This window comes from Helobdella robusta, assembly GCF_000326865.2.
Source record: "Helobdella robusta unplaced genomic scaffold HELROscaffold_64, whole genome shotgun sequence".
In the NCBI taxonomy this organism is placed as follows: domain Eukaryota; kingdom Metazoa; phylum Annelida; class Clitellata; order Rhynchobdellida; family Glossiphoniidae; genus Helobdella; species Helobdella robusta.
The window spans coordinates 683,268-699,428 of NW_008705358.1; the positions used below are offsets into that span (position 1 = coordinate 683,268).

The 16,161-nt window shown below is 30.5% G+C and overlaps 3 protein-coding genes across 3 annotated transcripts; 2 read left to right on the top strand and 1 right to left on the bottom strand.

Annotated features, from left to right (window-relative positions):
• Positions 1–1,827: 1,827 nt before the first annotated feature.
• On the bottom strand, positions 1,828–4,251 carry HELRODRAFT_180770 (hypothetical protein; the record flags this gene model as incomplete). Its single annotated transcript, XM_009030058.1, has 5 exons — positions 1,828–1,923; positions 2,842–2,964; positions 3,270–3,449; positions 4,075–4,079; positions 4,227–4,251. The coding sequence occupies 5 exons, from the start codon at positions 4,249–4,251 to the stop codon at positions 1,828–1,830; spliced, it is 429 nt and encodes a 142-aa protein (XP_009028306.1).
• A 280-nt stretch (positions 4,252–4,531) lies between these two features.
• HELRODRAFT_186088 (hypothetical protein) lies at positions 4,532–7,784 on the top strand. The gene is made up of 7 exons (XM_009030059.1): positions 4,532–4,598; positions 5,018–5,081; positions 5,363–5,422; positions 5,595–5,684; positions 5,807–5,979; positions 6,186–6,314; positions 6,595–7,784. The coding sequence occupies exons 2-7, from the start codon at positions 5,054–5,056 to the stop codon at positions 6,724–6,726; spliced, it is 612 nt and encodes a 203-aa protein (XP_009028307.1). The 5' UTR covers positions 4,532–4,598; positions 5,018–5,053; the 3' UTR covers positions 6,727–7,784.
• Positions 7,785–12,445: 4,661 nt separating this feature from the next.
• Positions 12,446–15,432, top strand: HELRODRAFT_180773 (hypothetical protein; the record flags this gene model as incomplete). Its single annotated transcript, XM_009030060.1, has 10 exons — positions 12,446–12,528; positions 12,934–13,070; positions 13,344–13,452; positions 13,578–13,642; positions 13,867–13,910; positions 14,006–14,174; positions 14,312–14,364; positions 14,585–14,628; positions 14,764–14,983; positions 15,178–15,432. 10 exons carry the CDS (start codon positions 12,446–12,448, stop codon positions 15,430–15,432), a joined length of 1,179 nt encoding a protein of 392 aa, XP_009028308.1.
• Between the last annotated feature and the right edge of the window lie 729 nt (positions 15,433–16,161).

Here is a 16,161-nt window from a genome sequence, read left to right on the forward strand (position 1 = left end):
AGTCACAGATGGATGCCTTGCTATCACAAGATTCCACCTACCAAGGAGATCATTCTGCCTATCATCAACTTTCACAAAGTATGTCTATATATATTGTGTGTGTGTGTTTGTTGTGTGTGTGTGTTTGTTGTGTGCGTGAGTGAGTGAAGTGCAGCAGGTGACCAAGGATTTCAATTCATAATTTTTATATTTTTTTTTTCATTTTCAGGTGTTGGTTTGTCTCAATACTAAAGGGTCTAGAGGAGCAAAGTTCGAGAGAGCTGGAGTGTTGTTTGCTGCGGCATGTGTCTGCCTAACACTGGATTGATGTCAGCCATTTGAATCTATTTTATTAATGAATCTATCTTCCGATTGGTCAGATGGTTGATTGAAGTTACTCGTTGGAGTTGAATGAGTAGATAGCTAACTGCATTTCATCTATTTATAGAATTGGAGAGCAAACTGTGATAGAAAAAATTGAAATCAGTAGAAGATATTATGTTAAATAATGGAAAATTTGAAAGAAAAATGTATACATTTTTCAAGAGTTATGAATTTTTATTTTTGCCTACCTGAAATTTTTCAAATTTCTTTTATTTACGTTGTGAACTGTTCACTTTTGCCACATGAAAGAGAATAAAGCTGACGACTCTGCGGAATTTTGAAGCAAATTATAATGGAACTACATCATACACACCTGGTCAGAATAACTTTTTTCCATGTAACGACTATTCTACAACTTGAAATCTATTCATTTTCAACAAAACACTACTACTTCTGAATTTAACTTTCGAAACGTGATTATCTGCGGGCTACACACTGAATGAAATGAAAAGATTCAAAAAACGCCAATCCTGTTACTTCATCCCAAAACTAAAATTCTAGAGGCATTTTATAGCAAGCCTCACTGAGAAATAATGAAACAGAAGAGGAACAGACAGAAACAAACCGATTATAACAAAAGACGCCGTTTCTAGGCTGAAAAATGCCTGAAATGTTCACATTTCACCATACTTGGTAGCTAAAAATTATAACCAAAACTGAAAAATGACGATGCGAAAGCGAGGAGAAAGAAGCTTCAGCAGACGAGACGAACGCTTCAAAAACAACACTCTACTTTCTAGGAACCAACTGCTGAAATACATGCAAATGAGTACAAACCAAACCAGACCCTAAATTTATCACAGGATACTGATGAAGATGATGATTGTAGTGATGTATCCAAAGCATACGAACGCTTATTTTTAACTATATTCAAACTTTTATTTATAAACGTCACATTTGGGTTATTAAATATGTTTTGAATTGGTCATTGATTTATTCTATGTTTTTTTCATTTCTAATATAATTCAATCTTGTTATTTAAATTAATATTGGTAAATTATTTTCAATAAATAAAAAAATTGATTAAATAAACTAATTTAAAGTGTTTGTTTGGTCAAGGTTTCATATATATATATATATATATAATTAAATTATATTACAAAACTCCCTTTTTTCGAGATCAGGTGTACGTTTTATATTTAATAAATGGTCTAATAAACAATTTTATGTTTGGCAGGTGGTTTTACGTCTAATTAAATCACTAATTTTAGGAATCTTTTTCAAACAGCTAGATGGCACTGTACACTAATTTGAAAGAAAACGTTTTGTATTTGTGTAATACATTGAGAGAAAAAGATATCTGTTAACTATCAGGATGTCCATTAATTTCCTAAAATGAATTCAATCTGAGAATAAATAATTACATAAAAACTGTACCAGAAGGTATATTTATTACACAGACAATTTAAATGAAAGTAATTATGACATAAAAATATAATTTATTCTACAAAAAAAGCTAAATTACTATTCATCCGATTGTTTTTTCTTCACTTCTTTCTCACCTACTTTCTCTTGCAGTTGGTTTAACTCTTCATCTATTCTCTCCTTTGCTCTGACAACCTGAAACAAATTTTCATTTTTGGAGTCAAGGATAGCTAAGTAGAAAGGGTTATCAATAACAAATATTGACCAATTGACCTTTTATTATCAAATAAAATACGTTCATAATTCGTTTATCGAGGCATATTTATATAGTGCGATTTCTAAAATGATGCAATCACTCAAGCCATGTCGGCAAGTTGAAATGGTTATGGAAATATAGTAGTAATACAAATGGCTAAAATACTGTTATAATACTCGCTGTCGTAACCGGTTTACGATGCGACGGGTTCAAATCTTCGATTGAATAAAATACTCCAAACAGTTATTAAACTTTATTTACAGAAGAAATCAACTATTATTAGTTATTAAACTTTATTTACAGAAGAAATCAACTAATCGTTTATTTCCAGTAAATTCGCACTAACGCAACAATTAACTTTTAAATCTTTCAAAATCTATCGCTATGACAACGTCAACAAACAAATCAAATATCGCTTTAAATAATTCACCGAATCGCTATTCACAAAGTCACGAATTTCACTAATCACGAATATCACTAATCACAAATATCACTAATCACGAATATCACTAATCACAAATATCACTAATCACGAATATCACTAATCACAAATATCACTAATCACAAATATCACTAATCACAAATATCTTGCGACGTGCGCTTATATACTCTTCGCAAGCATCGTTTCTAGATTCTTCCCGATGGTCCGATTCCAGCATACTCTAGAACGTTCCAGTCACTAAAACATTCTAGAATACGCTAGAATCTAGTGCGTTCGGTAGCACGGTTATAACAATACTAATAGTAACAAAAATAAAACGACATTTTAAATATTAAATGACATTATTATTTATTAAATAAACTAACAATTAACTATATGTTAAATTTAATAAAATAAATAAAAATAAATCAGCTACTTTAGATTGGAGATAAAATGACCCTCCAGCTGACTTATCATTAACTTTGAACAGGTGGTTGTAATGCTCTAGTAACTTTTCCTTGTTCTTAATGCAGTCTAGATTTAGGATTTGTTTGGCTTCCTAGAAATAAGTAACAGTTACTAATAGTAATTGTAAATACTAACAAAACTAGCAATAAGGTAAGTCAAAGTTAGTAACAGTTGAAATGAAAATGAATGTAATAGCACTAAAGTAAGGACAGAATAAAACTAAATTAAAAAAAAATGGAAATGGGTTAAACATAACAGTATGTATTATCTGTTAGTTGATGTGTTTGATGTGTTAGTCGGTGTGCTTTGATGTTACAGTTAATTTATATTTATAAAATTCCACATGCATAGAATAACAATTTAGAAGAGAGATAACCAAAAATTTAAAAAAACAACCTGTAATGTCATCCCAGCAAGAGAAGAAGCAGCAGCACTGTGAGAGCTACTACTACTCGATTCACCTGACCTGGATTTGGCGGCCTGCTGACTAGCTCTTATCTCATTCTGAACTGCCCTTGCAAAAGCCCTTCCAACAATCTGTATGCCACTAATCACAATTTGTGCAAGATGTTTTGCCTGTGTATGTAGTTTTTGAATGGTTATCATCAGCCATAAAACTATAAAATAGAGTATGAGAAAAGTCTCTGGTTTTGAACAGTCAGATGAAATGTGTACAATTATCTATCAGTATCAAACAACAATGTGCTGTTTCCTATATTGTACTACAATTACATTGTAAAGTCTGTTTCAACAATTGAAATAAAACTACAAAGTGTAATAGTATTCTCTAATGTTTAATTAAATAATAAAACAGAAAATGAGCATTTAAACTTTTTTAAATAAACTTTCTAATAAAATGGTAACAAAATAAAATTTTTATTTATTTATATTTTATAATTAAAAATTGAGTAATTTTTACCATTCACCAAAGTCCAAAGTCAAAAATAATTAATAAACTAACCATTTACTATAAAATTAATTATTTCAGGAATGGAGTAAGGAGTAAAAGTTGAAAATAGCAAAATTTTCTTGACTTTTCTTGAAAATAAATCTCTGATAGCTCTGTGGCACTGCTGTAGGTAGAACAGTATTATAATTATATAAATAAAAAATTATTTGCATGTGTTGTATAGCATGTTTCCATCCAATCCAGAAAATGAAATTGTAAGTACAAACGAACATACTAACAACTAACACTAACCTTAACTAAAATGAAAGCTTTACGTTCAGATTGGACATAATAATTGAAATTCAGATATTGTTTTTACTCAATCAAAATATTAATATTAGAACAGTTATACAGTTTATTGCGATTATTTAGAAACTCGACAAGCCTACCAAAAATGTTGTAACCTTTGAAGTTCGAAAATAACCACATCTCGTAGTTAACCACATTAACAACGAAATAACCACATTAACCAAACGTGGAAAGCTCAAAAGATGTTCGTAACTTTAATAAATTTATATTAATTTAAACAGAAAATCATTAACTGACAATTAAATATTAATTATATAAATATAATAATGCAAATTTTTTAAAATGTTTGAATGAAAATGCTTGTTTGAATGTTTTGGCTCAGTATTTATGTTAAAATTTCAAGCATTGACTGCATTTAATCCTACTCAAATACATACAATTGTTCATAGTTATACAGCAAATAACGAATATGCAACTAATTTCAAAGTGAAGGTTGTTTCGGTTTCTCTAATTTTGTGCGTAAAAAAGTGAGTATTGCTTGTTTAATGGCTGGACGTGATTTCATCGTCGCGTTCATTAAATTAAAATTAAAGTTCCTGCTTGTTTCCTGTTTCATATTTGTTAAAGTAAAAAAAATAAATAAATAAATAGTGTTGCAGACAGTTTTTTTTAATTTTTAAATCATCTTTTCTGATTTTGTTTTTCATTTCATTTCCCAAGATTTTTAATTGTTTTCTGTTTTTAAGTTAAAAATAATAAATAATCAAATAAAATAATACTGAAATTGAACATTTCAATTAATTAAATAAAAAATTCAATCAAATGCTGAAAAATTATTAATAAATAATTTTTGAATATTATAAATGTGAAATGTAAAAAAAATCAATAAAACCATAATATTGAAATGAAAAATTATTCTTTAACAGTTCAAATTATTCTTTAACAGTTAAAACAAAAGACCTGATCAGTAGTCAAAGGCAAAATGATGATCTGTAGATCTTTAACTAATAGTCTGCTTTATAAAATTTTTATTTATTACAAGATAATTTATTGATTAATTGATTGATCAATTATATATTAATTATATTGTAGTTTGTGTTTAACTCTGAATTTAACAACAATGAAGACTCAGTTTTATTAATGTTCTCCATCTGGTTCTTGTCTAAAATCTATTTGAGATCAACTGTTTTAAAAATTATTTATTTTATATAGTAAAGTATAAAGTATGGTAAAATTATTTAATTTAAAATGTTAGAAAATTAACACTTTAAATTATTTATTCATCTGCAAGGATTACCTCTCATCAAAAATCTCTTCCCAGCTGGTTGCGTGGCCACAAGAACTCACTACAGTAACTCATATTCAAATAAAACTTTCATCAAATTAAATTTTAAAAATTAATTTCATTAGATGGTATTAATTATTAGTTTAATATTTGCTAATTAAAACTTAACAACTTGCTTGCAAGCCATCAAATCTACAATAACCAATCTGATTTCACAAATTTTTGAAAAAAAAAACAGAGCAAGTGAGCCCAGAAGATCCTGTAATGGAATGGAAAGAGTTGACTGATCGTGCTGCAAACAAGGCATTCTTCATTGAATTGATGAAAGGTTTTGTTTGTATGTGTGTGTACGTATTTGTGTGTGTGTAATTTAAAAATGACAAATTGGTACTTTAATAACTCTCTTTATTATATTTATAACATAATAAAAATTATGCTTTACAAATCCAGGTATGAACATAGTGATGAGTCAACTGTTCAAAGAGCCAGCAACAATCAACTACCCATTCGAAAAGGGACCTCTGAGTCCCCGCTTTAGAGGCGAGCATGCCCTGAGAAGATACCCCTCCGGGGAGGAGAGGTGCATCGCTTGCAAGCTCTGTGAGGCCGTCTGCCCTGCACAAGTTTGTGGTGGTGTTTTGGTTGATATTCAATTCTTAAAAGTTACATTAATCTTTTTTTTTGAGTTGTACTTATAATCAAATTATTGGTGTTTTCAAAACGTTTATGATATATACCCGATGATAATAGATAATAGACACACATTCACGCACGCGTGCACATGCACGCACACACATTACGAAACAACAACAACAACAACGACGTCCAGGCAATCACGATTGAGGCAGAGACGAGAGCGGATGGAAGCAGAAGAACAACGAGATACGACATCGACATGAACAAATGCATCTTCTGTGGTTTCTGTCAAGAGGCATGCCCTGTGGATGCTATTGTTGAGGTTTTACTTTATCTTTACATCACCACACTTTCAATTACCATCTTAATAATTTAAACTCGGTATTTTACTCTCTTTCAAGATTTTACTATATAATTTTTGTCAATTGATCTTTTTTATTTCTGCCATACACCGTATAAAACATCTAGGAATATATTTATTTTTGTGCACATACATATACAAAAGACACCACCGACATGCACGCACGCACGCACACTTGCAGAAAAGAAGACACATATTAAAATAATAACTCACCAATATAAATTTTCTTTCAACAACTTAGGGTCCAAACTTTGAATATTCAACTGAAAGTCGGGAGGAGCTGATGTACAACAAGGAAAAATTATTGGCCAACGGCGATAAATGGGAGGTAGAGATAGCTGCCAATCTTCAGGCAGATCATTTGTATAGATAAATAGAGTTCACTCACTATCTAGAGTTCGTTGTATTGAAATACAATACAACGACAAAGGCATACGGCGATGTATAACAATACATTTAAATTAGTTAATTTAGTTAATATTAAAAGAGTATGGTGTTGGCTTTTAGGATTTAAATAAATTAAGATGACAATACAATGTTCTTGTGCTCTTTACCTTGCTACTTCTTTGCAGCTACCATCTTTAATTGATATTTTAGTTCGCCGCAATGAATTAGACAAACGACATAGAAGAAATGACTTTACAAAGGACTTTGTTAATACTGATTTTATTGAAAAATATAAATAAGTAAATAAATAAAGAAAATAATATCACAGCGTATCATGTGGCCAAATATATTACATATTTACACTATATAAATATATATATATACACACACATATATATATACACACACACACAATCATATATGTTACAACGGAATAGAAATTAATTAAATACGCCCATCTCCTAAACGTCATCACTAACATTCATCATACAACATGTTGGAATACTTCAACAAATCAGAAAGCGCTATGTATCTCCTAATCTCATTCACCATGCAGCAACCACTGACGCTGCTAAAACGCTGCCTACATGCATGCACTATGCAATGAAACGTCAGTGATGTACTGTTTAGAAGGGTGTGTGTATTCAAAATTTCATCGAAATAGTTGTCCAAATTGTTCTTAATGATTTCTATAGCTCGCTCTTCAATGGCCGTGACCATGTATTTGTGCGCCAGTTTAAATATTCCGATTATAACGTCTGTTTCGTCGATGTTTTTCTGGAGGGGTTCAGTCGATTCTGATAGGATGCTATCGTTAAATAGGGCGAAGGCCGTTCGAGAAGTGTCTGGAAGTTTTATAAGTAGCGTGGATGATTCAATGTACGACCCATGAAACATCGTTCGAAAAACGTCGGAATTTCTCGATAAGATGTCCTTGTTTGATTGCACAGTTTGACCATCGTCGAAATTAAACGAAACATCCATTGTAACGGTACCTGGAGATGTGGTTGCGGTCGTCTTCCCAGTTTTTGAAACTGTTTTTGAATTGTTCATTATGCGATCGGTGACCTGAGAAGGTTGTGCTTTTGATTGTCGAACGATGTGAACGAAGGCCAGTGTCGCCAGGGTCTGATATTCATCTTGATCGTCGTACATCACCTCCAGTAATGTTTTAATTATGGTGTCGTGCACGAAAGGTTTAGGCATTTTGTATCTGTCACTGTTAATAGAAGATAAGAATATTTATAAATGAATTGAAGAATTCAATAAGAATGGAAAAATTGTTAACGTTTAACGTTATTTTCACTAATAAAATGATAATTTTAAACACTAAAATTCTCTACAAAAATAAAATCTACGAACCTGGTTAGATAGGCCAACGATATTATCGCCTTCTTCTTGCTCTTGCTGTCATCCAGCAAATATTTCAAATGACATCTGTGAAGGCTGTTCGTTAGAATTTGTAAGACATTCTTATAAGTTTCATCAGAGATGCGTTTGGGTTGAGAGGAAACTACAAATTCGTCGTCGTCACCGTCATCATTTAGGTACTGAAGATGAAAGGCTGAAGGAAACATTTCTGTGATCAGCAGCAGGAAATAATCAGAGATGCCACACAATTTTTCGAATATTTGAACAATCGTTACATTCTCGTTATAGGCGATCAAGCATTTGACCATCGCCCCGATAAAATTCTGATTTACAAAATATTTTATCCAATCTGTTCTTCTAACGAATTCCGTTATGAACGAGAGAATGCTGGCGTGGTAGTAGTGGTGCACAAGACGACCTCCCATTACGTTACTGCCGATACTACCTCCATTGTCACTGCAACAACTGCTAGATGCGCCGCTATGAGCTGGCAGAACTTTTTCATAAGAATTACCAAAGTGGGCCAAAGTATTTATCGTATTCAGGTTTTCCATCCTAGGTCGTTTAACGTTTTTTTGACTGCCACAACTTGAATTTTGATTTGATTTTAAAGAGATTAATTCTAACGGAACGCAGTACAGTCTGGACATGAAAACTCGATCATCTTGCAGCTGTTTGGCGTAGCTGTAGAGATCGTCGTCGTCTGCGTTTCGTTTCTTAGTTGATGGCATATTATAGATTCTTGCTGTTGTTGTTGTTGACGATGATGACCTACTAGTACTGCTCGCGTCCCTAGACTCGTCACTGCTTCTTTTACGCTTGCCTCTTGTCGTCGGTGTTATTTGTCCAGTTGCCTCTTCTACAGCTGGCAGCATTTTTGCTTCTTCAATTTCTATTTCTACGGTTTGATCTGATTCTCCTTCAACAAAAAACATCTTTCCTTCTTCTTCATCGTTGTCGTCTGTATCTATTTCTATTTCTTTTACTTTTTCCTCTGTTTCTTCTTTGTAAGATAAAAACTTTTGCTCACCGATGTCAGTTTGCTCACTAGATGGCGTTTTGACGCCATCTTTGATCATTTCAGCTGAATTCTCGCTGTTTAATTCATTCAAATCAGAGAAGGATGAGTTGGATTTCAGTTCATCACAAGAATCTGACGGCGTGAGAGGAGTTGCATAGGTCTGGTGAGCAACAGTCTGCAGGGAACTTCGGTACAACTTTCTAGAATATTCAACAACGCCTTCTGATGCATTTTTCAGTAATATGTCGGTCAGAGTTTCAATTATGCTAACAGCAAACATTTGATGAAACTTCTCGCAGCCTAATGACAATTTCATCAGGATGGCTAAGGTTCTTGTTAGAAATTTTTTGGTTAACGGGTCTGACATCTGCTTGAGAAGCAGAGATATATTGGCAATGGATGTATTACACCTGTGTTGAGAGCATTCTATGATGTATCCAAAGTATCGTAACTTTTCATTGACATTGTCAGCAGCCTGAAACGATTTTATAAAGCATTCTAAGAAGCCATAACTACGATATGTTTTCAACAGTGGCTCACAAACTGTTATCTTCTGAACGAATGAATAGGCCATCTCTGATACCTCTTCATTGCCACTTTTTATGAATTTCGAAACTGATTCCAAGGCTCTTGACTCCGCTAGCTGGTCCAGCACTTTAGTAGTCCAACTGCAAAATATAGAAAAACTTTTTACCTCAACTAATTCTGTTATGCTGCAATTTTATCAAAAACACTAAACAAAAAAGTTAGGAAAGAAGTGTTTTGAAACCAACGTTTTCACACAAGAGCTTTATAAATTTTGGTCTATAGACTAGACACTATCCATATGCAACAGATATTGCAACAATAGATATATATATCCATGATTGCAACTGATACACTTAATGTCAATAGACAATTTGAAAATAAAATTATTTTAAAAAACTAACAACAGATAGAACGTTAAAAAAATCACTTTTTAATGAATACGTATAGAGTAGCTAGGATCTGCCTCAGCTGTTCCTTGCCGTCAATCACTTCAGGGATTAGAGACTTCCCAACACAACATACGGCTCTGTAGCCAACCATTCTTTCTATCAAAATTTTGTTTTTTGATAAAATTCTGTAAAATAATACATAATAATAACTCATTTTATTTGTTTATTTATGAATAGTTATTAACAAATAAAACTCAAAGTTAATATTATACATCAAAAGGATCTCTTTTATGTTTTAGTGAAATTATTTGGCACTAAAGATAGAAAAATATGACACAATTTAATAGTGAAGAGTGTATTTGAACTAAAATCAGTAACATACATAATATAAATGTATGTAAATTAATCATTTTTTTAATCAATCAAATCAATTTTTGCATGCTGTAACAGTTTCTGCATCTGTCAGATCATGATTTTTAAAGAATAGTAATAAAAAAAAATTTGCAATTTTATAGAGCAGATTCTGAAAATTTAAATTCATTGTATTAACCAACTAACCCTATTGTTTTGGAATAGCAAGCAATGTGATTCTTTTCTTTAGATTTACCTAAACAGTGAATAATGCATCTGACAGTTGACTCATCTTCGTGTACTATCGAGCAGCAAATATCGTTTCTGCAGAGGTTACCGATGGTTCTACAAACTCTATATTGTATATCTTCATTTTGTGATGTTTTTAATAAGTTACCTGGGGAAATTTAATTTGATTAATTAATTAATTAATTATTTAAATAAAAATAAATAATGTTATATTATTCGTTGCTAATATTAATATTACAGAAAATATAGAAAGTGGTTATAATTAACAGAAAAAAAATAATCATTTATGAAATTTTTAAAAACTTGCATATCAATGGAATGCTTTGCCATTTCAGAAGCTGTGAAAATGAAATAAATAAAATATTAAATTATTACATTACAATTGCAAAAAATTATAAAAATGAAATAAGTTAATTTAATAATTCATTTTATTTATCCACTCATTCACAATAAGTAATAATATTTATTTCCAAATAAAAAAAGAACTGATTAAAAATTGAATTAAATTTAGAACCTGTAGTATAGTCGTTTCTTCGGTGCAACAATTGCCTAGCAAACTCAGTGCAAGTTCTTTTGCAGGGAACGATTCGTCATTCAGCATGTTTAACAACTTCGAGAGACCTGTCAATCATTAATTTTTTCATCTCTTCATTAAGAATGCTACATTTTCTTTTTTAATTAGTTAGACAATTAACTAATTTTAATTAAATAAACACACGATAGATAGATAAATGACATATGGTTTTATAAAAAAAAGGCTAACCTATGAAAAAAATAATATGATTTGATTACATTGCATTGCATAAAAGATTAAATTAAAACATAGGACACAATTTTAATTTTAAATAATAAATTTATTTTCTAAATAGTACAATACAAAATTACAAAAGTATTAATATTCATTGGCTACCAACTGCATTCTCCATTCTACAACAACCAACCAAAAATAAATAAATAAAGGATAATTCAAATGAAATGATGACCAACCATTCAGCTTTCTAAAAATGCTAATGTCGCTTGGACCTTTGACATGATGGATCAATTTCTTCAAAAGTTTGCAGGCATCTTCAACATTGGAGCCACAAAAATCCATTCTTTCAATCAAAAGCCCGATGTAATTCGAGGATGACATATTGCGACGAACGAACAAAAAAAAACAAAGATTGAAGACCTTCTTATAGCTCTTATAAGAACTATTCCGGATTAGATCAAATAAAACTGAAATAAAACTTTAACCGATTATTTTCGTCGCATGCCCTATATGCTTTACTGACTATACCTACACAGCCCAGCACAGATGATAATAAAGGATGTACCGACTTTACCGAATTTTACGATCTTCGACTTTAAGCATAAAAAATTAAATAAGCGATTGTAAAATTTTGAAATACGGTTGTTTTACTAAAGCGTTTCTAAATTTACGATTATTAATACCATAGAAACAATGTAAATAGAATATCAATGTAATATTAATATTTTATATTTATATGACTTATATGTTTATAATAATCAACAGTCTATTTAAGTACATGTCAAATGTAGATGCAAAGGCATCCTTCATTAACTAAAAAATTAGCACACAACACGCGCACGATCATTGAAAAAACACAAATTTGATTTATTTTATAAGCACTTCATAACGATAAATATATCCTATTCTTATCGTTATTCTAATTAAAAAACCGAATAAAACCGACTATTCGGTATTAGAAATTCCATGATACGACATCGGTATAATATAACTAAAATTAACTTTTAATTTGGCAAAAGTAAATCTTAAAGTGCATCGAGGTTAAATGTCTGAATTTGATCGTAAAGTTTTAATTGTGAGCCCACTTTCTAACGCCAGTGGGAACAAATCTACCGCTTTAAGATTGAAGTAATGACGAAGTTACATTTCTTTAATTATTGTTTTAGTAAAATCCGGCATACGTACCGGTGTTAGATTATTAGAGCATTAGTTAGCAGCCTCAGCTCAGTTCTACTCATCTAAGTTTGTTGTATTATAATTATATTACAATTATTTTATTTATCCTATAAAATAAAGTTAACCGTTGTGTAATGATGGTAATCTAATCCGGTAATCGTGATGTAAATGTTTGTAAGGCTTTGTAGACCATGTTATCATTGACATCATTACAACTTAGCTAGATAATTTTTAAATTTAATCTTTTTTAATCAGTATTCATTCATTGTCATCAGTGGAGATCATTTATATTATAATTATAAATAAATCATTTCATATTATATATTTATTTATAACTTTTTTGTTCAACAATTACAGAACTTATTTTAAAAATTGCTTCGTGAAAGATGTGAAGGATCTCAAAGACGATGTTGAATTGAATGATTTTATCATTAAAAATAACATATCATGCATTATAAGCTTTCATGCCTATAGAACTGGTCACCTTTTCCAAAGTAATTTTTCATTAATTTTCCCAAAATAATTTTTTTCATTATGAAGATTAGTTAATTAAATGTGTTTTTAAAAGTGTAGCTAAACTTTGGTCATCATAAATAAATTGTCTTCATCATCTTTATTATCCTAGTCATAGTCAGAATATACTTTATAATAATCATTATTATCATTTTTAATAATTTAATTATAAATCTAAATGAAATACTTCAAAGTTAGTTTGTTTTTTTGTAATTTTAACATCTATGTAATTTGTAATTAACATTCTGTTTCAGATGGTTGTATTGTGCCCTATTCTTTTATCTTTGTTGGCACAGATTTGAATGTTTTTAGTAAGAATGAAAATCATAGAAACTTCATGTATGGAGCACTGCTTAATTCCAGGTAGAAAGTTAACTTGGTCACAATTTTACACAATTTTTGTTTAATTTATGTAGCTCTTTATTTTTTTGTGATCCTATATTTTTCATTTTTGATTTAATTTATATTATTTCTTTAATTTTTTCCAGCTCAACTATTACTTTCAATAAATATATGGAGGATTTGATAACAAAAACATGGGTACTGATTAAAAGTTACCTTAAATTGAATTATTTATTTAAATTCATACATACTTTTTAATTTTTTATGGAAATACTATTTAGTCTGTTTTTTTTTTAGAAAGGGCTTTCCTTTAAAGTAGTTGATGAGTTTGTTTAGTTAATTATAAATTGTTATTTAATTTTAATCATGGCTATTAAATTTCCGTCTGCTTGCTTATCATTTTATTTATTTTGTTTTTTCCACTAAAACTTTTAGCCGAAGTTAAGAAACAAGAAAAATTTCTTGATACCACAAGGCATGTTATTATTAATATTATTTTAAAAAGTGTTTTTTAACTGTTTTATTCATCATCATTATATGTGCATTGCACGCACACACAAAAACACCCACTAAGGTTATATTTTCATCCAATCAAATCACAGCTTCCAATGCATCAGTATTCTACCAGCCAACAGAGTATGAGATACCACATTTTTCCAAACAATCTCACTGTCATATTTTCTCATTGGTCGCCGGCCTGAGGTATGAAAAAGATCCTCTGTTCCTATTGGATGCATTTCAAGGTTTTGAATTTTAGATATGGGCTATGGTGTTCTTATAGCAGTAGTGGTAGTAGTAATAGTAGTACCAATAATAATACTAATTATTATAATTATACTTAATAATAATTAGTATTATTCTTAATTTTATTTTAAATCAGATTGGCATGACAGAGAGAGAAATGATGTCTACATGGTTATAGTTGGGGCCCCAGTAAGTTAAGATATCTGAGTGTATATTTCTTTTCTTCTGTAAAGTGTGGTAATGTGTAATTTCAATCTTTTGTATATGTAATTTTTTTTGCAATCTCACGAATGTTTGATGGCTTTCGGTGAGATCAATTTATTGTAGTTTATTTCAATACTAATGTGTCTCTCTCTTTCTCCCTATCTCTACTATGTATAATATATAACGTATAATTATTATTTGTTAGGTTGATCCGCTATACGCTGCGGAATTTATAGAAATCATAAAGAAGTTTGTGTTTTTATTTCTCAAAAAAATATCATTTCCTTAAATTTGATCCTACGAACATCCCCGCCAACGTCAACAATCGTACCATCGCAAAAATCTCCACAAAAATCAACACCCAACCCTAACCACCACCAACAGGTATCCATCAGTTAAATACATCGGCCAGTTACAGCAGCAAGAAACTTGGAATGTGCTGCAAAAGAGTATTGCCCTTATTAACTCATCAATCACGGAGGCAATGTCAAACAGCCTGCTAGAGGCCCTTAGCTTAGGAGTGCCAGCTCTAGCTAGGGTTAACAATTCAAACGAATACGTCGTGAAAGATGGCAAAAATGGTTTCCTGTTTAGGACGCCTTCTGTATGAGGATTTTTCATACAAATTTTTCGTTTGGACTTAATTCGTTTCCTGATTTTTCGTTGTTTTGTTTACTCTGTTATCAAAATTTGTTATTGATCTAGTGATTACTTTATGAAGTTTAAGTAAAATTATTGCAAATAGTAACAAAAACAATGTTACTAGCGATAAATTTGTTATTATTTTCATCCTTGCAGGAGTTCATCACAAAAGCGAGGACACTGCTATTGAATCCTCATATGAGAAACTGCATGTCCTACAATGCCAAAAAATACATTCGCACTAATCACAACCACGCCGTTGAAAAATCTCGCTACAATAAATTAGTTAATTATCTAATCAATAATAACGATAAATATAATAATAATGGTAATAGTGATAATTGTGACGAAGATAATGCTGATGGTCACAGCAATGGAAATGGTGCCTATAGTCACTCTGATGAAGAATAAAATGGTAATAATAATAAAATAATAATTATTATTAATTTTATAAAATATATTGACTAGCAATCATGTGTATATTGATAATATTGATTTTGGCTTATTATTGCGTGACGTTATGTTGTGTTAGAAAGTTTACCTAGGATTATGGCGTACTATTAGTTATCCCATTTTAGATAATTTTAATTCAAGATATTTAATCGTCTATATATATTGATATATGTACCTATAAGTAATATCAGACAGGATGGTCTCCTTTAGAGATATTCTACCGAATTAGACCGCAAGTTATCAGATTGTTGCGTTTATTTTTTCAAGTTTTCCAACTTTCTTAGTTCTTACTTTATTAGCAATCCGATAATTTCGATCGAATTTAAAAATTTACACACACATACACACAGATTATATTTTTATTTATATCAAATCCTGAACGTCAAAACCGATAATTTTTGTTTTTCTTCATTTACCATAGCTCTGGTAGTAATATATTACTTAGCTTATAACTAATATTTATATTATTGCTTCTTTTATAACTGCTTTTGCTCCTATTATTATGGTTCTCTCAATCTATATATATATTTATATATATATAGAGAGAAAGAGATTATATGTGAGATGAAATGATCTTTTATTCAACATTGTATTAGTATTGATTTAGATTTTTACATTAAAAGCCGTCTGATTAAAATCTGAAACCATTTATGTACGTATGTATAAAATTTACTATATATACAGTAT

Bases quoted from the DNA above. Each gene is read 5' to 3' on its own strand.
- HELRODRAFT_186088 (XM_009030059.1), top strand. From the start codon at position 5,054: ATGATGATCTGTAGATCTTTAACTAATA. The intron at 5,685-5,806 runs GTTTTGTTTGTA...TTACAAATCCAG, and splicing joins CTTCATTGAATTGATGAAAG to GTATGAACATAGTGATGAGT. The intron at 5,980-6,185 runs GTTTGTGGTGGT...AACGACGTCCAG, and splicing joins AGGCCGTCTGCCCTGCACAA to GCAATCACGATTGAGGCAGA.